The sequence below is a fragment of the Artemia sp. Qi Xiang Cuo genome, chromosome 21 (assembly GCF_049724085.1).
Source record: "Artemia sp. Qi Xiang Cuo chromosome 21, ASM4972408v1, whole genome shotgun sequence".
Taxonomy (NCBI): Eukaryota; Metazoa; Arthropoda; class Branchiopoda; order Anostraca; family Artemiidae; genus Artemia; species Artemia sp. Qi Xiang Cuo.
The window spans coordinates 38,027,273-38,051,902 of NC_142814.1; the positions used below are offsets into that span (position 1 = coordinate 38,027,273).

Below are 24,630 nucleotides of genomic sequence, written 5' to 3' on the forward strand. Positions count from 1 at the left end.
TGGATTATGCTCTGGATAGGGATTATGGTTACGACATCCTGAAGCAGTAATTCAATATTACCAAAAAGCATAAGTCATAAAAGAATAAAGTATGAATAAAAAAAAATTCGAAAAGTATCCTGTGGATCAGAATAAAGAAGAAGAAATTCCTTGGCACAAAGAGGTAAAACAAAGATAATTTATTTTAGAACGTACTTCAAACCGCAGTTTCTGGTTTATTTGAAGGTTAGCGTCATTTAGGATGTCTTCAACAGCACGCAGCCATAATCCATTCGAAGGATAGTAACGTACCTAGAACTTCTGTTTATTCAAAAAAAAAAAAATAATAGTAATTTGCGGGCTGAACCGTCAGTGTCGCCACGGTGAAACACAAAAATAAGCGATCAAAATTAGTTGGTTAAATTTGACAACGCCTTTCATCTCTAAAAATTTAGGCATTAACTATCTATTGATCCCTAAAGACAGTTACGCCTTCAAGGGAAAGCTAAGTCATTTTAAGCTCTTTGTCACGTATTTTTAACTTTTTGCTGATGTTTACCCACATTTTTTTTTAATTTAGCGCCCGCTGCTACCAAAAACCGCATAACCGGAAACGGAGTTGTCGATTATTGTCGCATAACCGGAAAAATGGATAGGTCGATTTTTTCTAATGTTTTAAGACACACGTAGCTGTGTAAATTTTGACTTAACAACTTCAGACAATTAGGTTTCATTTTGCTTCCATTAATTTTTTATTCATTAATTTTTAAATTAATTTTAAATTTCATCCGCTAATTTTTAAATTTTATTTTGGTGTCCTTGGTACGTTAAAGATGTTATTTCTTAAAGATGTTACTTCTGGTGTAGTGAAGATCGCTTATGTTATATAATTTTATTTCTGGCGTTTTTTTCAAATGGTCTCTTTTTTTTGGTTTCAATATTTGCCCCTTCTGAACTTTTTGGCATAAAGACTTCGTCCAAAGCTTTAATGAATTTGTATCATTGATCTCAAACAGTTTTATTTTTAGGGAATTGGATGTTTTAGGCATAATAACTCCACCAAAACCTTCCAGCTGTGCTACTTGGCGTAAAAGCTGTTCGTGGAATTTGTGGTGCCTCCCTTCCCAAATTGCCTGGAATTCTTCATTATTTGTCGAAACAGAGACAGTGTTTGGTAAGCTCATTGCTAGAATGTTTCATTGTATACAATTTTGAAAGAAGCAATCTTCTAGGTTTCTGTACATTTTTTTTCTAATAGGATGGAATGCGGTTTGACCTATTCCTACCCTTAGAATAAGTCGAAATTATCAGGAAGAAATATTGCCTTCCAACAAAAATATGGTAATAAACAATATTACTTTTCTCAAATGTGATGATAATAAGCCTAAAATATCGTGAAAATGTAGTAACTTCCATCAAACGTGTGGTAAATTACTTCTTTTTACTATGTGACTATAATAATCCGAAACATGAGTGAAAGCATCAATTTTTACCAAAAATCTGGTAAAAAATAAGTTATTTTTTGGAGTGTGACGTAAATTTAAAGTATGGTGAAAAGATAGTAACTTCCATAAAAAATCTGGTAGAAAATTGTAATTTCCTTTCATAGCAATGCAAGCAACACAATTAATGCGCACAATGTTTTGAGGGACAAAAAAAATTTCTAAATTAGGGTTTACTGCAAATTCTGCACATTTATTGCACATGCAGCAAGCTTGCTTCAGAGGGGACTAAATATACGTTGCTTTGCCGATTTTAAGTGCTTTAGCAACGTTTGGTGGGTATTACCAAAAATTGCGTTGCAGGAGCAATACTCTTTTTTTTTTTTTTTTTTTCGATTAAAAACTTTAGTTACTAATTTCTCAAAAATCTGGAAAGTTTCCAAGAAGAACCTTTTCTTCGATAAAGGATGAAACGTTGCGTGAAGACGGCCTAAAAAAGAAATCACTTCATTCTCTATTTCTTGGCAGCTGTGAATGTTATTAATTTTCAAAATACACTTTATATAGCCTTGGCTACCGTACAAGCTAATGCTAACAACTTCTAAAACTGCTACTACTTCTAACAACTCACAGCAGCACCAAGCCGCCTGAGGCCAACACAGTTACGTACGCTCCTCCTTCATCCCAATCTATATGGATGGAGACTGGGTCTATCCCAGTCTCCCTCTTTTCACTATCCCAAGAAGTTCTAATTTCCGTCAAGACCCTTCTTACCATTTCCTCTCGCCCCAATTGGGGACGACCTGTCTTTCGTTTGGTCCTAAATGGTTGGCCGAAAAGAACGATTTTTCGCTATTTGTTATCCTTCATCAGCAGAACGTCTACTAGCCATTTCATACTTTCTCTCATTATGGCCCTAGAAAGCGGGACTTTGCCACAAAGTGGGCCTCTTCGAAACATAAATTTCTAAACAACGTAGATTGGTAAACTTTGCTTGACTCTAGTTCAAACAAGGTGTAACATGCCTGTCTTTGCGCTAAAAGCTTGATGGAGGCATAGAGGGGGCCTCTAACCCACGTTGGTTGTCTAACCATACAGATTGAAGTCCTTGAATTTATCCGCTTTAAGCAAGGTGAAAAGTGCAGAAACCTCTCTACCACAAAATTATTGATCGTAGGGACAGAGGAATGTTCGAGGGCCCATGTGCCCATATTATGCCCTTAAGAATCTAAAATGAAATTTTTGAAAAATTAGTCTTCAAACGAGATGCAGCAAATCCTCCTTTCTATTGAATAGTGGGTTTACGGGTCTAATTTGATCATCCAATCATACAGGTTCAAACATCTTCCGTGATTTTAATTTGACCAACATGCAAAATGACTATTAGTCATTGAAAACTCAGTAGTGGGGAAGAGGGGTGGCATTCGAGTGGAAATGGGCCCGTTTTGTTATCCACTCATGCACATTGAAAATTCTTGCTTGATTCCGGTTCATACAAACTACCACGCTGTGCGACCCACCACAATAACTAGGAATTGGTTTGGCTACTTTGTTAGTGTTTGATTTTTATTTAGATATTAGCAATTATTTCAGATCTTCAGAATCAAGGAAGAAGATAAACCTGCTATTGTGTCTGACTCTTCTTAGCATTTCTTACAAAGTTGGCAACCTCCTTATGGAATCTTTAGTTGGCTCATCGGGGGAGGGCTTATGTAAATAGGTTCTTTCTTGAGCTGAACAATTTACAAAACATCTTTCTTTATATAACTGGTAAGTGTCTGTAATTCTAGAGAAAACCTCCTGGTTTGTATATGTTAATAAACCAAAAGTGTAAAACTAGCTAACAAGCCCAGCCAGTTCATATGTTGAGTATTCACGGGTTTAAGCCCAATGATTTTTTTTCTGTCAGAAAAAATAAATCTCGAGAATGTATTTGTTTTTGGGGAAAAGTTGTCTTTGTAGAAAGAGAAAACAAAATCGATATTAGGCTATTTCATGCATGCAAATGGATCAAGAATTCAACTCAAGGGAGGGGGGGGGTCTCTTTGCAAATGAGTGTTCTCAAATTTATAGTTTTGGTAAGTCTGCCTTGTTAGGTCTCACAGCTCGGCAATCGAATTGAAATTTTCAGTGACAGATTTGTTTGGGAGTTGGGGTGGGGTGGATCAAGGTGACTTTATTAATTTTTTTTTGGGGGGGGGGGTATAAGTATTTCTGTTCAGGGGTATGCAATTTCAGTCAGTGCGAAAATTATTAGGAGGGCCTTGGAGGGGGGGATTTATTTTTAAAACCTTAACAAGAATGCATTCAACAACTTTTTAAGGGCGATCAGATTAAGGAAGAACAGTGTAGTAATGCATACATTACACAAACACAGAGACAACATTCAATTGTATTTAGATGGATTAAGGCAGGAGAAATTCATTCTGCGATTTTCATTTAAGCCTCCCTAACATGTGGACCCCTTATTACACCAGTTAAAACAGGGCTATAGAAGAATCAATAGTGTTCCTAAGTAGAGATTCTTTTGTTGATTTAACGAATTAATTTGCAATGTTGATATTATAATATATATTTTAGATATTCAGAGCAAAAGAAAACACAAACACTTTCCTATTAGTTCCGAAATTCAACGCATCCAGCGCAACACTCTACGCATTAGAGCCATCATTTATCAACTCAGTCGTTGTTGATTTATTAAGTGTTGGTTCTCCAGCTGGTAACCTTGATGGTATTGTGGACTTGGCAGAAAAGGCCAGGATTGAAGGGAAAGTTGACGGGGTTTTAAGGAACTTGAAGAATCCTTCGACTCGCGAGTTTGGAGCTTTTACTCAAAGCATGGTGGAAGATTGGTCCCCTGCGAGTGGTTTCAATGACGAAATAACAGTTAAAATGTAAGTAGTCTGTGACCTTATTTTATTTAAATGTTAAACATCCATAACCTTCAGACAGTCACTAATATGATAAGAGTACTTTTACAATCAAAGTCGATTTAAAAATCAAAGATTTTTATCTATTAGACCTGAAGGCAAGCGAGTATTTCTCATACTAGAGATTGTATATAATCTTTAAGTCAAAAGGCGGTGAACTCTGTATGGTGAATTTTTGTCTCATGGATGGGAGATAGGGTGGAAGCTTTCATGAAAAGTCATGTTTTTTTTCTTCGACGAAGGGTGGGGTGGGGGGGTTTAAAAGGATTCTAATGTGTTTGGGGAAGGGGGGAACAAAAATTCCTGGTACTGACAGTTGAACATATGCTACAGTTTTGGTTATTCTAGAATTTTTTAACACGTTTTAAAGTACTACAGAAACTTTAACAATATAGATGTCAAATTAATTCAGTTTGATGATTCTAATGATGTCCCTGCCCATGATCATTAAAAAAATATATAATTTAACAGATGTATCCCAAGTTTGTGACAACAAAGTTGTAATTTTTCCGTTAGTATTTCCGTTAAGTATTTCCGTTAAGTATTTTTTCCGTTAAGTAATCAGTTGCTATTTCTTCTTTTAAAAATTATAATAATAACCGTCGGCATCATAATACAAGAAGTATGGATAATCTAACTCATTAGTTGAGAAGCGCCACTCGGGAATTTTTAGTAGTTCCTTTTCATGTTTGGAATCTCTGAGCATTGTTAAAAATGCTCATAATCTACCTGATTAAAATTTACGGCCAATCAGGTTCCTTTTATCTCTGTAGTGCAGTAGGTGAGTAGCCCGTCATTTTATTCGACGTCATTTTTATTGTCATTTTATTATATTATCATTTTATTATCATTTTATGTCATTATTAATAGTTATATTGTCATTTTTTTCTACTTTTTTTTCTATCGTTACTTGAATTTCTAGTGTTTGAAATTACTAGTGTTACTAAACTAGTAATTTCAATTGATGCCGCTCTTGCCGTTTTCCTGGCAGGAGAAATAGTGGCAACTGGCAGCAAGTCATCGGAGGAAGTAGTTAAAATATGAGAATTTACAAAAATCAATACCACTTTTGCAAGTGTTGTCTTCCAGTCAGAGCACGCTCACCAGTATTGAAAATATTGTATGATAAATCATATTTGAGTAAGTAGTGGATCAAGTATGTTTTTGTTTTGGAAGGAGTTTGGCTAGAATTTGTGTGAATTTTTTGGGTTGACAAATTAAGATTTGGATTTACAAATTTAAAATAAGTTTTTGTATAATTATTGCAATATTTTTTTCTGTTTTTGCTTGACTCATTTGAATAAACTTGATTCAAAACTGTACAAAAGTAAACAGCACCAATGGGGGGGGGGGGGCTGGATGGCACCTCACCCTGGGTATGCCACTTAGCTCATGTTTTGGTCAATTTATCCCTTGTCTTCCTGTAGTCTCCAGGCATTGTATATATCCCGTATCACGTTTATGATGGAGTATCTGTCTTCTTCTTTATGCATCAAAAACTTGATGACACGTTTCAGCATTTGCAAAATAGAATTGAAGGGGGGTTTGGCCTTTGGTTGTTCCGCTCGAATACTCCAATCCCTCCAGGAACTTTTTGACGTTGCCCCTACTTCAGTATTTTTTATTTTAGTAAAGTTTATTCTTTAGTCTTACACTGAGGAAAATGATTCCTCTCACAGTGGAAACTAATGAACGGCTTATCTTACCCTTGGTCTTACCGGTTACTTTCACGCAGGAGCTTGTAGGCACAAGTATTTGAAACAAAGCTCCTCCAATGACTAGTCACCATGTAGAACCCTCTCTGAGCAGTAAGAGCCCGAAGAACTTTACCTATGCTTCCGACTGTGCCCCAGAGGCATCAAGAGGGAGCCACTAATTCTTCCTCTGATTCGCTGTGGTGGCTATGTCCTTCCGTCGAAACCGACAGGAGGTGAACGATCAACAAAGACTGTCCGGCCATCCTTTAGTTTGTTTTAAACGTTGGACACATTTCTTTTGGTCAGCCGTAACAATATAATCTGTACGGGTGGATTTTGCGCTGGCTTTTGACCTAGGACTTTTTCTTTCTAGATGAACGCATTTTTTCTATTTTTACAGTTAAGGGACTGTACACACGTAACTTTTTCGGCACCGATTTCAGCAGCCCAGTGGGCAAACGATAGACATACAAAAACTGTTTTTAAAGAAACTAAACATTGAAACCTAACATTATGGACGCCAAAGATCAACTTCGGTTCATCAATAGTTACCTGATGAGGAACTCAGTAGCTTGGTTTTTCATCACAGACATCTTTGGCTGACTTTGTTTCACGTTTGATAACTTTCGCTTTGTTTCCTTCTTCTTCTTGAATTTTGATAATCATGATGAAATTCGGTGCCGTTTTTATTAATCGGTACCGAAATAAAAAAAAATTTCAAGCTTGAATAGCTGCCATTTTCTTTCCAATTCGGTGCCGATTTGACAAATCGATGCCGAAAAAAGTTAAGTATGACCAGCCGATTATGGGCTTTCTGGTTGTCACTATTTAACCCTCTTTTTTTCTTGATGTTATGGTTGTAACGTTGTGTGAATACTCAACTAGAAGGGTTTGGTTCTACCCTTCCGCTCCGGATGCTTGAGTGTCGAGTTGAATATTTCCACTTTGGCACTTGAGGACCTGTTTGCTCCCCGGGGTTGCCGATGAAAAGGATTAATTCAAAGGACTTAAAAGAACTACTCAAATTAAGTTCAGTTTTTTTTTTGGCTTTTGAGACTATACACTGCACTCAAAAAAGCAATAGTAGTCTGACATGTCGCTTTCAAAGGCAGCAGAATGGGGAGGAGGAGATCAATCTGGTTGAATTAGAGATTTTGAATAGAAAACTTGTTTTTAAATGCTTCTTTTAACGGTTTCTCACGCTGACTTATTTCACTTTAAGAGTCTTAACTCGACAAAAGCCAAATATTATAATTGTTGACTTTGTTGGAACTTGGACTTGTTTTTAGCCCATCACCCACAAAAAGGAAATTCTGCAATAATAATATACCAAATTAATTTAAATAAAAAATGAAGAAAGACAGGGAGACATTAATATTTGTGTTGAGTTTAAAACTGGAAGAATATATTTTCAAACTGACTAGTTTACCATCAGTTTACCTCAGCGGTCGCCATGTGTGCATGTTGTTGACTTTTTGTAGATTCAGGTACATCCAAAGCTCAAAATGGCACTGGTCTTTTACCCACTCTAATCCCTAGGTTTTGGACACCCCCTAAGATTACACCCCCTTTGGATACCCCCCCCCCCAGGGTTCGACAATATTCACACTAGGTGAATATTGCTTGAAGTAATCTACACTAATCTACACTACACGTTTGGTTTATGGTTTTGGTGGGAGAACTCTATTAAGGGATGGGTTGCAGATGACTGTGTAGCGTCAGACATAACTGTCTTTGTTTGCTTTCGCATGGGTGTTTTCTCCCTGAGAAAAGCAGAGATGGCTGTTTGTCTACGTGCTTGTCTTGTCGGATTGACAAACAGTGGCACAAGGAGAGAAAGCTCTTCGAAATGGAAGTAAATTATAAAAGTTAGTCAAGTCTGGTGTCATATCTGCGTGCCACCACTTTTGAAGGTGGTGGCATGTCTTTGGTGATGCTACAAAATTCCCCACTAGCCTAGTTCTGCATCCTCTTGAGTGCTACCAAGTAAGTCTCAGCAGCTCTAGATAAAGATCTGCTGTTATGTTTGGCAAAAAGCTTATGTAGAGTGATGATTGAGCTGGATGGAGGAAGGCTTTTGGAGCCAAAATTACTCTCAAGTTTTCATCGCATTAGAATCAGATGATGAAGATTAATGTTGAATAACCCGGCTGGGAAACTTATTTCCAGGAGATAAAGCTTATTAGATCTTTCTTGAAGGTTTCGTAAGTAAAAAGGAAGTTGCTATGGCTTGGAATTGGGCCAAATTTCTACTCATTTGCTTTTCTTGCTTTAGGCTGACAGTCCAACCATCAGACCTTTTCTAACCTTCATGATAGCTGTAAAACTATCAAGAACAACCTTAATAGACTAATTAGCTAAGAAACGTTAGACCAGAGCAGAAGGCCACCATATATTCCATAGGATTGTTGCTTCTTTGGTACTCCTCAATGCTAAGCCCATTGCCATCTGCTAAGAGTCATGGATCTCACTCGACTTACAATCGATTCATCGACCGAAGACGTCATTCTATAGGCACCCTGATGCAAAAGAATGACAAATCACAAGGAGATGATTGCATTACGAGATAAATACTGGAATGCATGTTGACTATTGATATTGCTCATTGGAAAGACTTCTTCATTCATCTGGTCAACAGCTAAGATAATTGCAGGCTGGTGCCAGAGTTCTGAAACCCGTTTAAGAAGAGGGTTGTCCGAAAATACAGCAATTGACGGGACATCTGTCTATTTCTATTCCTGGCCATCTCCTGTTATGTGTTATCCTGGTCCATACGCAACGTCATTTCGATGAATACTTTCATATCGAGTAGCAGGGATTCCGCCTTGACCAGTCTTCTACACAGCTGGTATTCTCTCTGCCAATGCACACGGAGGAGAGCTGTGAATGGTGTAATACACTTTACATAGTCTTCGTAGTTTTCGAAAAGGCTTTCGGTTCATTTCGTCCTCAGTCATTTCAGAAGCTTCTGCGCCACTGAGGTATCCCAAAGATCATAGTAATTCGTATCACGGTCATTTATGAAGATACAGCCAGCTGCGTAAAGACAGCAGAAAGAAAATCACGTATACTCTTCGCAGTCGTCATTGAGTTTGTATCAAGAAGTGTTGGTTCGTCTGGATTGTGCCTAAGTGATCGTCTTCTCAGTCACCTAGATTTTGATAATGAAATAGCCATTTTTGAAATCTTCCAAACATTTTTGCAAAGGCTGGTCAGGAGAGTTAAGTAAAAGCAGAAGGTTTTGGAGCCAGTGTCAATGCAGTAAAAAACAAAGGCATGACAAATAGCAGCTCGCGGATGAACGTTAGATGTGACAACAGTAAAATGGAACAAGTAGCGGGCTTCCAACATTTTGGCAGTGCAATCGAAGAATAGCGGGTCCACAGCCAAATAAATCATCGCCAGAATCGGAGAGGCTAGCAGCAACTTTTATAGGCTAAAGAAAAATTTGAAGATCGAGTACTGTATCTCTCTAGCTGAAGCTTCGCATGCTTGGAGGTTATGTTCAGATTGTCCTACTCTGTGCATAAGAAATATAGCATCTAAACCGAGAGGAAAGAATCAAGAACGAGAGAGGAAAACTAATTCCTACTTCGTATACTACCTGGCATCCACTGGACTCTGAAGGTAACGAACAGTACGTAAGAAAAGTAACAAGTCAGTCGTCTCTCATAGATACTATACGAGGGTGATGATGGAATTGCCCGGACAAGTACTGCCTATGGGCGAATTCAGAATCCTCAAATCATCTTTCTTTTGGCACCCAGGAGATACCCGCTGCAAAGGAAGACTTAAAGATATACTTCCTTGCATGTACAACAACGGTCTATGACACTTTCGTGCCTCTTTACAACCATCACAGCCATAAGCTTCAGAAACGACTTCTCTTGGATGTCCTAAGTGGCTGTGGAGACAATGAGGATATAAGGTTTAAGGTAATACCAAGCTGCATTGCAAGCCTTTGAAAAGTCGAACGACAATGACCTTATTTTGCTTTTTTTTTTTTTTTCTCTTGATGTACTCCGCTTCTTTTTTATAGTGGGTAATAAATAAATTATTATTATTATTATTATGTCTTTTACCTTAGTCTAAAGTTTATTTTGCTTTTGATTACAGGTTATAACAGTTATAAAGGTCACATATAGGACTTGAGGAAGTCCTGCAGGATAAAAACCCGCTTTATTAGGTGGCGTAATATGTCCAGAAACAAACATTGCGTTCATAATATGAGGATGAGTCAAAAGACCTTCCCAGAATGGTTCGTGGTAACCCTTCTTGAAGGGCCTAGGCTGATCCCGAACAACGCTTACCGTACTTTTAGAAATTTACGACCTTAGTAACAGGGGTGCACAATTGACAGGTTACTTGGAATGTTCAATTCAGCGATTAAACCTGCCGTTTTCAAGCAAAGACAGTTCCATAATTGGCTTTCATATATTTTTTTTTACAATTTCAGTTTCATTACAACAATTTTCAATTCAGTTACAAATATATTTCAATTCAAAGCGGTAAAAGTACACTGAAAAATATATGAAACATGTCAAAATTATGTTTCAAAATACAAGATTTAAAAAGTTTTTTGCTACTAATCTTGTCCTCTGTAGAACCGTCTCCCGTGCAACACTGGTCACCTTCTCGACGCCGAGATACCCAATCTTTTCCTCCTAAAGATGACAAAGTTGGATATTTTGTCGCCTGGAAGCGGAATTGGCGTATTAGGCACCTCTAAGCGAAATTGAGTTATCAGTGTCATCTAGTGTAAAATTTTGTGCTCTTTCTGAGTCTGAACTCTCTTCAAGTGTATTGCACTCCCATGCAATGCTACGGGTCGAAACCGTTTTTACTTAACTTGCATTATTTTCATTCTGTTGGAAGCGTAATTGACGTATCAGTTATGCGCTTTTGACAGAGGACTTTTTGACGTATCTGCGCATTCGCCTGCACTTTTAGAAGAAAATATTTACAAAACGTAAACAAACAAAAATGAGAAACAAACTATTAAACAGAAAATTGTTAGGTACTGTTGCAAACGCGGAGAAACTTCTGGAAGATACTGGCAGGTACGTATGTTATCGACAGTTTCAAGTTTGGGCTAAATAGGCTGGAGAACTCCCAACTGACTCACCTTTCAGCTTAGCCTCTGAGCTTAGCCTAGATCGTGAGTTTAACAGACCATCCAGTTCCATGAACGCTAGAATTGAGAGCTGTCTCGAAGAAAAAGCTGTCACGCATAAAGGCAGAAAAAAAAAGATAAAAGCTATAATTATGACATTTAACTGTGCCCGTTTCTTAACATTCTTTTGTGTCCATTTGTTAATAAATTATATCTGAATTTCTTTAAAAGTACTACTCAATTTGTTCTCACACCTTTCAGTTCAGTTTTAACGTAAGTCGCAAGTCTGGTGTTTAACACGCTTGAACCGATTTTGACGTATCTGACAGATTGAGCAACTATTAAAACCCAATTGACGTAACAGTAATTTGGCAATTTATTGTGCCGAAACTATTTGATATTTTGCTTGGAAATTCTCTCCGTCCCTTTATAATGCCATGTTTTTCAGCATGCAAATTTTTTGCGTATTTTATCCCAACCATTTTTCTCCTGCAAGGTTGCAAACATTCAACCGTGCTTTCCTTGAAATTTTATGTTCTTCACTTACGCCAATTCCGCTTCCAGGTGACGATTTTGTCAATTTTCCTTCCCAGTTGACCAATGGGTTTCAGTCCTTGTCTCATTACTGCAAATTTACACATTATGCGGGTTATCATTGGATAGTATGGGTTTTGATCTCTTGAAAAACGAAAAGCGAGGACACTTTGATGGCCGGGGAACACATTCGTTTTCAGGAGCCATATGATTCCTATCTCTCATTCTTACTGTCCCTGATTCAAAAGTAGCTTGTGAGTAAAAGAATATTTTTCTTCTTTTTCAACTACATTGTAGTATCCGAACTGGAAACAAGAATCAAGCATTGTTGCAATGATCAAGCTCTTATCACTAGTTTCAGACTCGTATTCAAGATTTTCTTGGGGGGTAAAAAAACGCGTCAAAAGTTTGTTTATGTTCATTTTGTTACGTTTTCACGAGTCGGATAAGCATTTTTTTTGGGGGGGGGGGGTAAACCCCCTACCTCCTGCTGGATACGGCTTTGACTAGTTTAACTTGAAGCTCTTCTGTTCACAGCCCCCTTAAGTGAATTGGCTGGGCAAACCTGTTGCGTGGATAGCTCTTTGAATATGGTTTAAGCAATCTCATCAGTCCCGTGATTGATGAATTAAGTATAGACGATGGGACCCATCTTTCGAGTTGAACTCTAATTGTTAGTTCTTCAATCGGCTCAAGCAATGACATTAGTTTTTGTAGTAGGAGCCGTTTGGAATCAGTCATAACGGTCTTTTTGAAATGGTTTATTAAGAATAACAAAGAACCCTTAGAATGGAACGGCCGTCACTAGTTGTTGGTTTCAGCACGTTCAATTGCGGCAAGGATGAAACCGTGTTCGTGGAGAAGCTTGGAAGCTATCTGAATGCTTCTACCAAAGCTGACAAGACCTTGATCACGGCTGGAATTCTTCTTTTTTTTTAATGCAATCCATAGATTAAGGTACAATGTACGAGCAAAGCAATACGCGTTTTAGGTCTTCGTAGGACATTGATTCCTAAGAGTTCCTCCTCATTGGCAAGCTACAATAGTAAAAACAATATCTTCCCTTCAAATCTTTCCGTTGATTAAATAAAAAAAAAAATTTTTTTTTAACTGAAAGTAAGGAACGACGTTAAAACTTAAAATGAATAGAAATTATTCCGTATATGAACGGGGCTGTTCCCTCCTCAACGCCTCGCTCTTTACGCTGAAGTTTTTTATTGTTTTGAAAAAATAGAATTGTGAGAAAGTCGAACTTTAGCGTAAAGAGATTCATGAGATTAATAAGAGATTAATGAGATGACGGACAATTACGATTATTTTTTATCGTAGAAAATTGTTTACGATTCGATTACAATTTAATTGAAAAACACAGAATTAGTTGCAGTCACGCAACTATTCGATTAATCGAGCATGTCCCTACATGGTGATAACGCCGAAATTGACCTAAAGACGGATACTAAACAGCCGGGATAAAGGACTTCACCATGCACGGGTGACACTGTATAATGTTAGTGAGTAAATAATTTTAATTCTTGCTGCATGTGCGAAAATATTAACATTTACTCTTATTAAAAAAAAAAAAATCTTGCTGCTAGCAATATTAGTGATTTAATTGTTAAAAATATTAATCCAAGCAATAAATCCTTTGGTATGAGTTGTCTCTTCTTTACCCTTTGGGTGACTTTACACTCACTTTGAAAATCAACTTAGGCTTTTGTTTATGGAAAAATTTGTATGATTTGCATTGACGGTGACGGGAGTTAATATTAATATGGACTTCTATGTATTATTCATATTGTGTATATGCTACATTAGGTATGGATTTACATATGACACATAAATCATTGGATTTGATTGAAACCCTAGGTTGATATCCCATATAGTATAAAATCCTAGGGCTATAAACTTTCGCGGGCGTAAAACTCTCTATATTAAAAATTCTTCATTGTGCAACGAATGTATATTTGTGAAATCGTAAGAATAATTCGACAGTTACTGAAGAGGCTTAAAAATGCCTGAATTCCTCGCAAAGCATTAATGACTGCAAATCACCTGGATTTGTTTTGTTTAATATTCTAAGCTTTATCTTAAATTCATCTTTAGATAAAAGAAATCTATAGTTTTTTTTTTGGCTCGAAACAGTATCAGCAATGATAAGAATAGACTGGAATGGATTATTTCAACTTAATTGTTTAACTAGCAAACCTGGGGATTATGTTTTCGGTACTATAAGGTAAGGATGTTAATTGCATCCACGGCATCATTATCTTCTATCTGGTTGTTGGATGTGAAAGATTTATTAATAAAAATGTAATCCCAACAAAACTACCACCCTAGGCAATGGAGAGCAGAGTTTGATGTATCGCCTAAAAGGAAATGTAAATGGAAAGCAGTGTCGAACGCCACAGAGATCTTCAGACAATTAGAAAGAACAAACAAAAAGGCAGGAGGAAAAACACAGAGGAGGCCATTCACAACGCGTTTGTAATTTAATCCAAATTGTAATATATCTCGAAATTAAAGCCAAATCTATCATTCTTAAGACTCCACCTTCTGACAAAGAATAATTTTCAAGATACACCTCCTCATTGAAGAACGTCTCTTTAAAATTGGCATTATTTGAGCCAAATTCAATTTGTTTGCTAAATGGGGAGCTCTGGTACCTGAATAAAAACCTAGGCCATACTTTTGATTAGAGGAAGATGAAACTTATTGGAGCCATCTTAGACAAAAGTTGGATCTTCATAAACTTTTATCTATCGAGACATAAACTTTTGAGGATGTAAAAATACAATCCGCAGGCGTGCTGATTGACATCAGCCCTGTTGAAAGGCTTTCCTTACTCCTGAAGTGGCATTCTCAACTTAAACTGTGGAACGAATTCTTAAATGGCCCGGGAACCTCTTATGCATGTTGCCAGTCCGTACGACCTATGACGTTGTTACTGAATTAATCTTGCCCGAGTGACATACCTCGTGCGTGGTAGAAAACTAGGGCATCAACAGGAAGGGGAGTAGGGGAGGGCAAATGCCCCCTAGATTCCAAAAAATACTTTTTTAGTATTTTCCTGAAAAAAAATCGAAGAAAAACAAAATTACCACCCCACCCCCTAGATTACCAAATATACAGTTTTTGGTATCTTCATTCAAGAGTGAAAAAAATCCTCCCACTCCCCCTGTTCATTTTCCTGAATTGAAGCCTTTTAGAAGGCTATTCTCAGCAAGCTCCAGGGTATGGTACATATTTCAGTGGGCAAGACTTAGCAGCAAATTTGTCCATCTGGATTGATACATTCAGGATAAATTTAGATAAATTTATTCTGATGGATTTTGGATTTCTGCTTGTGAATTCATCCTACGAGTGAAATTATTCTACCCTCTTGATTTTGTTTTTTATCTGGGTTTTTGTTACCTAGATAGTAGAGTTGCTTCAAATTTTCAGCAAATTGACAGTGTATGGAAGAACCCCCAATGAAAATTATCCAGATATTTTTTTTCTATTCAAAGCCTATCTTAAACTTTCGAGTTTTTTTTTTAATTAAATGTGTCTTTTCCCCCTTTTCGACACTTATAAAAGTTGGACTCAGGGTTTTGGCAAAAGAAAACGTTAATTTAACGTCAGGGTCTCCTTTGTCTCCATAGAATACTGCTTAAGAAATCTTGTGTATTAGAATTCTTTCACCATTTTCCGCCTAAGACTTGTCACGCCATGGTTATTACCCAACTATTAAGCATACCTAGACACAGATAGGGTAGAATTTGTATGAACCCCCCCCCCTTCCCGGGGAAAAATTACACAGAGAATGTGTTAACATTTTTAAAACACTTAAAAATTTTCCAAGTTTGAGGCTCAGAAAAATACCAATCCCCCCCCCCCCACTCCGCCTTATGACTTCTGTTGTCTGCATTTATGCCTTCAGCCATTGTAACAAAATTATTTACTTTTTAGACAAAAGAAAAGAACGGCCAAACGCTCTATATTTGAACCAGCAATAAAACGTCCACGTTTAGAGGGAAGCTTAATATCTGGCCGAGGAGGAAGTATCTTATCAGCTGCGCGAAATAAAATCAACCAATCCGCTGCGAGTATCAGATCTGCTCAGGGTAGTCATGGACCAAGTAAAGAACCACAACGTAGTGTTATCCCTATACCCAAGGGATTGACAAGAGGTGCCACCATGGTAGCAAAGATTAAAGAGGTAATTTTCCTACGGTATCCAATTAGATTTGAAGTATAGAGCAGGGTTTTCGACTCTGCTACGCCTACCCTCTATCCAGTCGTATATAACAAGTTATCTTACCTCCCTTGACAATTGGGTACAAGGTTTTGCTTAAATTGATACTTTACATATGTTTGCTTTGTACTTTCATTTGAAAAATGTTGCTTTCCATGTAATCGTCTATTGAAGACAAGTATTTCCCCGTTTATTGAATTGTTCAAGACAAGTTATTATTGATTGAAGACAAGTATGCATATATATATATATATATATATATATATATATATATATATATATATATATATATATATATATATATATATTAAGCAACCAGACAGTTTCAGATAATTATTCTAAACTCGAAATAAAATTAGATTAAAGGTAACAGCCACGTCTGTAGGGAGGACCTTCAATAAAAGGTGTGAAAATTTTTAAGAAGACTTACATGGAAAAGCCGCAGGAGAAGGGAGACAACTTTTTAAAATACAAAGCCCCCTATTTTGCTCCCCCTGAAGTAGAATTAAATGGGATTTAAAAATATTCAAGTAATTGAGTAATAATTTGAGTAAGAATAAAGAAAAGGAAAATACGATGGGATGCATTGCTCAAAGGAGGACCGTACTCAGGATTCTTGTTTTGGGAGGGGTGGGTTACAAAAAAACCGTAAAAACGTATCAAAATTTGTTTATATGTATTTCGTTACGTTCGGACAAACATTTCAGGGGTTAGGGTCAAACTCCTATCCCCCCCTCTGGATACGGCCTTGGCTCACAGTTTCAAGTGACAAGTGAAGGATCCACCTATTCAATGGGCTGCCTCTATAAAACCTGCTTATTTTTATGTATTAAATAGAAAACAAGTTTTTTCTCCGCTGAAAGTAAGGAACAACATTAAACCTTAAAATGAACAGAAATTATTCCGTATATGAGGCGGCTACCTCTTACTCAACCCTAACTCTTTACGCTTAAGTCTTAAAGTTCTTTAAATATACTTTTCATTCAATTTCGACGGCCCTTGTGTATGAGCAGTCTTTCTTAAGGAATTGTGACCTTACAAGTCAAACCTTATCGTAAAGGGCAAGTGTGGAGAAAAGAGCAGCCCCCAACATAAACGAAATTATTTCTATTCATAGTTTTAATGATGCTCTTATTTTCGGTTGATTTTTTTTTATTTTTTACTTAATTTCTGACCGTTTTTCTCAATCATGCCCGGATATCAACTCTTCCCCTGTGTAAAATTGTCCGTGGAAGATTCCCCAGGGAAACTTATCTTTCCCATGGAAAATAATCGCCTCTGAAAATCCCCCCCCAAAAAAAATCCGTATATTTCCCAATAACAAATACTGTTTGTGAACATTTCACAAATTGTACAACTTATAGCCGTCTTCCAGGAACTATGGGGCGGGTCATTTCATCCCCAAAGGCATAGTTATTGGACCTTTCAACTACGCTGAATCGAACGGCTATCTTAAAATTTTGATCGGGTGTCTTTGGGGAGAAAGGGGAGCGGGAGGGGGGCTAGTTGCCCTACAATCTTTTTAGTAGCTTGAAAAGGACACTAGAAGTTTTGATTTCATTTCGAATGAGCCCTCTCTCGATGTTCTAAAACCATTGGTTCGATACCGTCATCCCTGGGAAAACAAATTATTGCATCCGTGATCTGTCTTCTGGCAAAAATAAGTAATTCCATATTTTGTAGATAGGAACTTGAAACCTCCACAGTTGGATTCTCCGATAAGCTGAATCTTATGGTTTGATTTTCGTTAAGATTACTACTAAGAAACAAGCCTAGTTAGTTTATTCGGCAGAGTATTTGTTGTCATCGAAAAGATCGTGATCACAATGTCGGGGTACGAGCACAACATTTGACTTTTTTTTTACAAATAAACAATATATTTAGTTTTGGGTAAAAGTTGGAGTTGTCGAATAACAAGAAACTGATGTTAAGCTAAAATAAGCATGCAAGTGAGCTATCATGTTGACTAAACGTGGGGGGAGGGTATGGGCATACGGAGGGGGGCAGTGGAGGGTAGCTTCCCCCCTAGAACTTCGAATTTACACTAGATATTAACGAGAGTTTTTCGTACGTTGGAATTTGTCTGTTGGATGTTCAGTGGTAGATGGTTGAAAAAGCTGGAAATGAACAGAAATTTCCAAATATCGTTTCCGATATCAATATTTACGTTTCGATATTCAATATTGATTTTTAATCCGATGTATCGATAGGAGACTGGCCCACGATCGGCAGGTTTTGACTCTTTTAATTCTTCAGGATTCGATTCAAGCGAAAAGAAGTTCCTGAGCATGCCAAAGCAAAGGTAACTCATTCAATAGCATCCTTGAAAAAGACAATTAGAATGCTCCACCACTTTTACACATGGATGCCTCTATCCAAGTGGTGAAGAGTTCCGAACCTGGGCCATCCTGGTGGTGGTACGGCCGTCTCTGGCTTACGTCCGGCCACCTGGTAAAAGAAACATAAAAGTGGCCAGGGGAATGTTAAAACTTGTTTTTCGGCGATAAAGTCAAGAATGAATATGGTAAAAAAACAAACAAACTACAAAATAAATTTCAGTAAGGTTCAAAAAAAAAAATTAAAGGGTATTAATTTAAAATTATAAATTGACTGATCAACACCAAAAGTAAGCCATTCCACTAATCTTGGTGTTCTACCTGTCAGTGGTTGCAGTTTCATTTCAACTTCTGTCTTTAAGACACTATCTGTCTTGTCAGTTAGCGCAAAGTCTCTTGTTCCAGTGTTCTTCAGAAAAAGGACTTCAAGTTCTTCAGTTGCTAATTTTTTGATAATGATAATATAGTGAACAGAGTTCCCTTTCTTGCTCTTCAGCTCAACCTTGACTTTCTCTGTGTCAAATTGAAAGTTACAGGTATAAGGCTCGTCTTCAACGTCCATACTGGAGTCTGAAGAGTTGTTGTATACAGGTTCATCTGCGTCAGAATCGTCACCCCAATTGCAACTCCTGTTACGAGAAACATGCCTTTTACCATTTAGCATTTTCACTTCTCTGACTTTCTTCCTTTCCAGGACTAGGGCTTTCTTATCAGATACAGCTTTCATCTCAGCAGTAACGTGTTCTTTCACAGGGGTGTCAGTGAGCACTTCTGACTTTTCCATATTTTTTTCCTGTTTATTTTTCGTGGTGAGCCTTTTGGAAAGGGGTTTGCATGGATGATCTCTTTTAATGAATCATTTGCTGACCTTTGCTTCTCATTTAGAGAAAGAAACTGTGCTGCATTTGTTTCGGGGTCTAAGTTACAGAAGGAGTCTAAATGTCGCGCACGGCTTGCGCTGAGAGTAGAAACTTGTCTGGTAAGGGTTTCACTAGATGTGGTATGCATTCTGTATGAGACATGTGTAGAGAGGAAGTCATAATCCTTGAAGGCATCTCTGTTAGTGGGGAAACCCCACTTGTTCTGATTCCACTGATTATATTCTCAGGAGTGAAAGCCTTTGGATATGCTTTCCCCATGCAGCTCAGCAATTCTATACACTGATATAGTTTTACATGTATGGGCATTCATAAAACTTGCTTCTTCCTGGTTGTAGTAGGCCTTAAGGGGCCCCATAACTATCCTTTCTAGAGACTGTAGCTTGTGAGCAGTGTCGGGAGGGACAGTTACAAGTACAACACCATTATGTTTAGCTAGGTCGAGCAATTCAACCGTGTAATGGCTGATGTGGTCGTCTATTTTCAGAAGGACAGGTGACTATTTGAAGGGTTTGATTTGATTAATAAAATGCTTCAAGTAAAGCAAAGAATGAGAGGCAGTGATCCAACCAGAAGTATTTTCTGAGCCGATCATGATGGTTCCTGGTAAAGCTCCCTTGAGTAACATTTCCGGACACTGTTTTCCTTTGGAAATAAGTAGAGAAGGAACAGTGTTCCCATTGCATTAACACCAGCACAAATCGTGGTCGACTGACCTCTTTCTGCTGATGTGACTTTCCCTACTTACTTTTGGCCTCAATCTGTAATGACCTTACCAGGCTTGTGGATGTTTTCAGACCCTATCCGTGAACATTCTAAATGTCTTGTGGTCTGAACATGTGTATATCTAGACCTCGCTCCACGTTGTTGAAGAAAACTCCTAAGCAGTGACGGTTGAAAGCAGTTGTCCGTCATAAGCATGTACTTTCTGGCGTTCTTATTGATAGAGTTTTAAGGCGGTTCAGAAAAACAGGGTACTAATCTTTACCTGCGATTCCTCCACTGTCTCCACTACCTTTGCATCTCCAATTATCCGCTACTTTTATACTCTTAATAATGGCATAAGTGTATGTAAATTCACGTTCTTCTAGGGGAGTACAGTCGAAATGCATATGTGCTATCGTTTTAAAGTAAGTTTCTAGTCATTTTTTCTTGTTCCTCTGTAAATATTTATCATGTGTTGTAAAAGTGTGCAAAGAAACTTGGGTTCAGTCTTCGTAGAGAGATATTCAACTTCTCAACTTTTTTAATGTAGTTTTGCAGCGTTTCTCTAGGGACACTCATGGCACTTCCAAAGAATCTGACTGACTTTTTGTCAACTAAAAAACTGCCGCTTTCTTTTCTTGTGGGTCCCAGCCACCTTTATTTCTTATCTCTTCTATTTTACTTTTAAGCATTTTATCTTAAATGAAATTTAACAGGAAAAAAAAGAATTTTAGTTCACCTACTGGTCTGATAGGATTAAACAGCGCCAGAATTAATCAAGTTTTGGGTTTTGAGCTTGCCTTCAACCTCAAAATATGCTGTTTACACAGCTTTTACAAGCATAGTTCATTTTCGGATACCTTGTTACGGCATGCCGAACCTACCCCGGTATTGTGGCCGAAAATGCTTATAGCAAACCAGTGAAGATAGCACGTCTCGGAAGCTGCCAAAAGACAGGCAAATAATAAGAGAATACAATGTGAGTTTACGGCTTTTCTAATATTCATAATTAGGCGTAGGCTTTCAGACAAAAATTTAACAGATTCCAGATTTAATCCCCATAAAACCATATGTTTGGTAAAAGTATCAATCAAGGCCAGGCATTTTAAAAACATACACTGCTATCTGCCAGAGCTTTTATAGTGCTCCAGAAGCCCCCAATGGTTTTTATGTCGAGATTATTTGCTTTGGCTAAACGTGGGCCGGTCTCCTCTATACCAACTTTGATATTTAATTTTGCCCAACTTTAGACTTTTGAATTCTTAGAACGAGAAGCTGCTATCTAACCGTAATGTGATTTGTGTCAAATCGCATTTATGGTGCTTATGTTTTCTGGAAAGTGGAAGTAGGATAGTAGGTCTGTTATATTATAGTATTGCGGGAAAAGTAGAGAATACAAAATTATAAAGGCCGAGTTTTAGCCTAATATAGAAGAACGAGTTTATAAAGACCTATATTAATAGGACCTCGGGAAGCAAGTATAAGCCCCCCTCCATCACAGAATCGACTGTCCCCTCTAGACAAGATGTTGTTTACCCCCATGGAGTCTCACAGGTGAGGAACGAGTTGAAACTTCCGTGAAAATTTTGTTCTAGTGAGGGGACGCAAGGCCGTACCCAGGATTTTTTTTTCGGAGGGATTTTTACTCAAAAAATAATTCGGGGGGGGGGGGCTACACAAAAAAAACTCAGAAAATGCATACAAAATTTGTTTATATCCATTTTTGTTACGTTTTTATGAGTCAGATAAACATTTCGGGGGGGGGGGGTCAAACCCACTAGACCCCCCCTTCTATGTACGGCCTTGAAGGGATGTGTAAGGATTTTTTGGTTTAATTTTCGCGCCTCTGCTTGCTTTTGTAAGCACAGTGGAGGCCTGAGATCTCAAGATTTTGACTATATCTCTTTAAACTTGCCCCCCCCTACCAATTTTCTGTGTCTATCTCCTCTCTTAAAAAATACTAGCTTAAACTATGGTAATATATGTTATCATAACAGCAAATCGCCACTTTTTATAAGAAACTGAAATACCTGTAAATCCGACCTCGTTTTACTCTCAGATACCTAGTTTCGACGAGGATACCTTATAAAGAGAAAGTAGCAAGAATTATTCACCAGAACTCTTTTTAAGTATATAATTCATTGTGATTTGCTGTTTTAATTATTTTTATCTGTTCGCGTTTTGCTAGTAGCAAATTTTTTTCCCTGACCCTTACCTACGGTTTTTAGATCTTGAGCGACATGCTCTGCTGCCTTTTGAGGTAATTAAATAAAAAAAAACAAGTTTTTTAAACTGAAAGTAAGGAGCGACATTAAAACTTAAACCTAACATAATTTATTCGTTTTATTACAGGGGCTCTCCCATCCTTACCGCCTGGATATTTACTATATATTTTCTTTTTTTCTTAAAAAATAATTTTTTGAGACTGATTAAAAATTTTTGTTAAATAGCGTGGTGTTGAGGAGGGCACAGCCCCTTTCATATACGGAATAATTTCTGTTCGTTTTCAGTTTTATAAAGTCGCTCCTTGCTTTCAGTTTAAAAAACTTGTTTTTTTTTTATTTAATTTCTGATCGTTTTTTAGTTAATGCAGCTTTTATTATGGCTCGCCGTCATTGAATAAGTAAACAAAATTTGCATAAAAATTTTACTTTTCTTTTGCTAAATGACTGTCTCTAAATTTGGTTCTGACGTAATTTACAAATTAACTTACGTAACGAACTTCTATATTCGTATATTTTTCTTCTGGCAAAAAATACAAAGTTGCAGATTTTTGCAGATATGAGCTTGAAACCTATGTTATAGGGTTTTCTGATATGCTGAATCTGACGATGTGATTTTCATTTAAATTTCTTTCACTTGTAGGGGATGTTTCCCCCCTCTTTAAAAAATCAGGTAAGTTTTCTCAGGCTCGTAGCCTTTAATGAGTAATACTAAAATTAACAAAATTTATATATTTAGAATCAGCATTATAAGCCTATTCTTTTTATACATTTATTGACATCAAAGTTCCGTTTTTAAAAGTTTGGCTTACTATTGAGCCGTATCGCTTGTTTTTTTTATTACGTATATGCTGGGGTTCTCCCCTTAGTCAATACCACGCTCTTTACGTTAAAAGTTAAAAAAAATTTTAATTCAAAAACCCCTGAATCACAAAGGCCGTTTAATTAGAATAGATAGCCCTTTTGAAAGCACTAAAAAAAAACTGTAGCGTAAAGAGCGAGGTATTGACTTGGAGGAGAACCCCCTCATATACGTAATAGTTTCTGTTCATTTTAAGTTCTAATGTTGCTTCTTACTTTCAGTTGAAAAAACTTGTTTTTTTTAATTTAATTTCTGATCGTTTTTTGAATAGTGCTTGGAAATCCGGTGCCCCCTTCATAGAAATGTCCCTTACCCCAAAGAAAAATCCTCCACGGAGATTCTCCCGAGTAACCCCCCTCCCCCCCCCCCACCGAAAAAAAATTCTTCCTGAAAATGTCTGTATACTTCCCAATAACCAATACAATATGCAAGCAATGGGCAAAGTTCATAACTTGCATCCCTTCCCCTGGGTACTGTGGGGGATTAAGTCATCGTAAAAGACATATTTATTAGATTTTCGACTATGCTAAACAAAATGGCTATCTCAAAATTTTAATTGGGTGACTTTGAGAAAAAAATGACAAAAAACCAACAAAGAGAAAAATCTCTAAAAAAAACGTTTGTTTGTTTTTTTTAGAGATTTTTCTCTTTGTTGGTTTTTTGTCATGGCTGGCCAGTTCGGCTTAAGATCTTTCATTAGAAAAAAATGAGCGGGGCAGGGGGCCTAGTTGCCCTCCATTTTTTTTTGTCACTTAAAAAGGGCACTAGAACTTTTAATTTCCGTTCCAATGAGCCCTCTTACGAGGGTCAATACGAGGGTCACTGGGTCAATACGATTACCCCTGGGAAAAAGAAAAAAAAATAAAATAAACACGCACCCGTGATCTTTCTTCTGGCAAAAATGGAAAATTCCACATTTTTGTAGATAAGAGCTTGAAACCTCTAGAGTAGGGCTCTCTGATACGCTGAATATGATGGTTTGATTTTCTTTAAGGTTCTATAATTTTTAGGGGGTTTTTCCCCTTTTTTTCGAAAATCAGCCAAATTTTCTCAGGCGCGTAACTTTTGATGGGTAAAATTAAACTTGATGAAACTTATATATTTGAAATCAGAATTAAAATCTGATTCTTTTGATGTATCTATTGGTACCAAATTCCGTTTTTTAGAGTTTCGGTTACCATTGAGCCGGGTCGCTCCTTACTTACAATTCGTTACCACGAACTGTTTGATATTTTACTTTAAGCTCGTGTTCTTATTCGTATGGTAAATAGCATGCAAACTAAATGTCTTAGTGTTTTAACCTGTATTATCGAAATCTATAATGACCATGTTTTTGAAATTAAATTAAGGATGTTGAAACTAGGCTACGCGTTAATAATTATTTAAATTAAATTATGACGGTATGGTAAATCCCTTACCTTTCTGAATTGAATACTATAATTTTATTTTGAGATTTTGCATTGAGAAGTAGTTGCAACCTAAATTCTTGGTGATGAAGAAGCTTAGAGGATTTTTTAGTTTTTTCTTTGAAAGATTTAAGTTTAGGGTACAAAATAAAACTAAGAAATTCAAGTCGCCATATAAGGTATTTTTTTTTTACTATTTTCATTTATTAGATTGTTGTTAGTGACGTAGCTAGAGGGGCTTGGGGGGGTGCAGATACATCACTTTCCAACGAGAAAAACTACGCAAAGATAT

The 24,630-nt window shown here is 37.1% G+C and overlaps 1 protein-coding gene across 3 annotated transcripts in view; it reads left to right on the forward strand.

Annotated features, from left to right (window-relative positions):
* The window catches only part of LOC148939510 (uncharacterized), a 120,288-nt gene that overhangs the window by 49,611 nt on the left and 46,047 nt on the right, over window positions 1-24,630 (forward strand). For all 3 annotated transcript variants that reach the window (XM_089106677.1, XM_089106678.1, XM_089106679.1), the window contains exons 3-5: window positions 1,008-1,153; window positions 4,002-4,315; window positions 15,644-15,893. In XM_089106677.1, coding sequence (XP_088962803.1) covers window positions 4,260-4,315; window positions 15,644-15,893 — 306 coding nt within the window. In that variant the 5' untranslated portion in view covers window positions 1,008-1,153; window positions 4,002-4,259. The remainder of the gene's footprint in view (window positions 1-1,007; window positions 1,154-4,001; window positions 4,316-15,643; window positions 15,894-24,630) is intronic.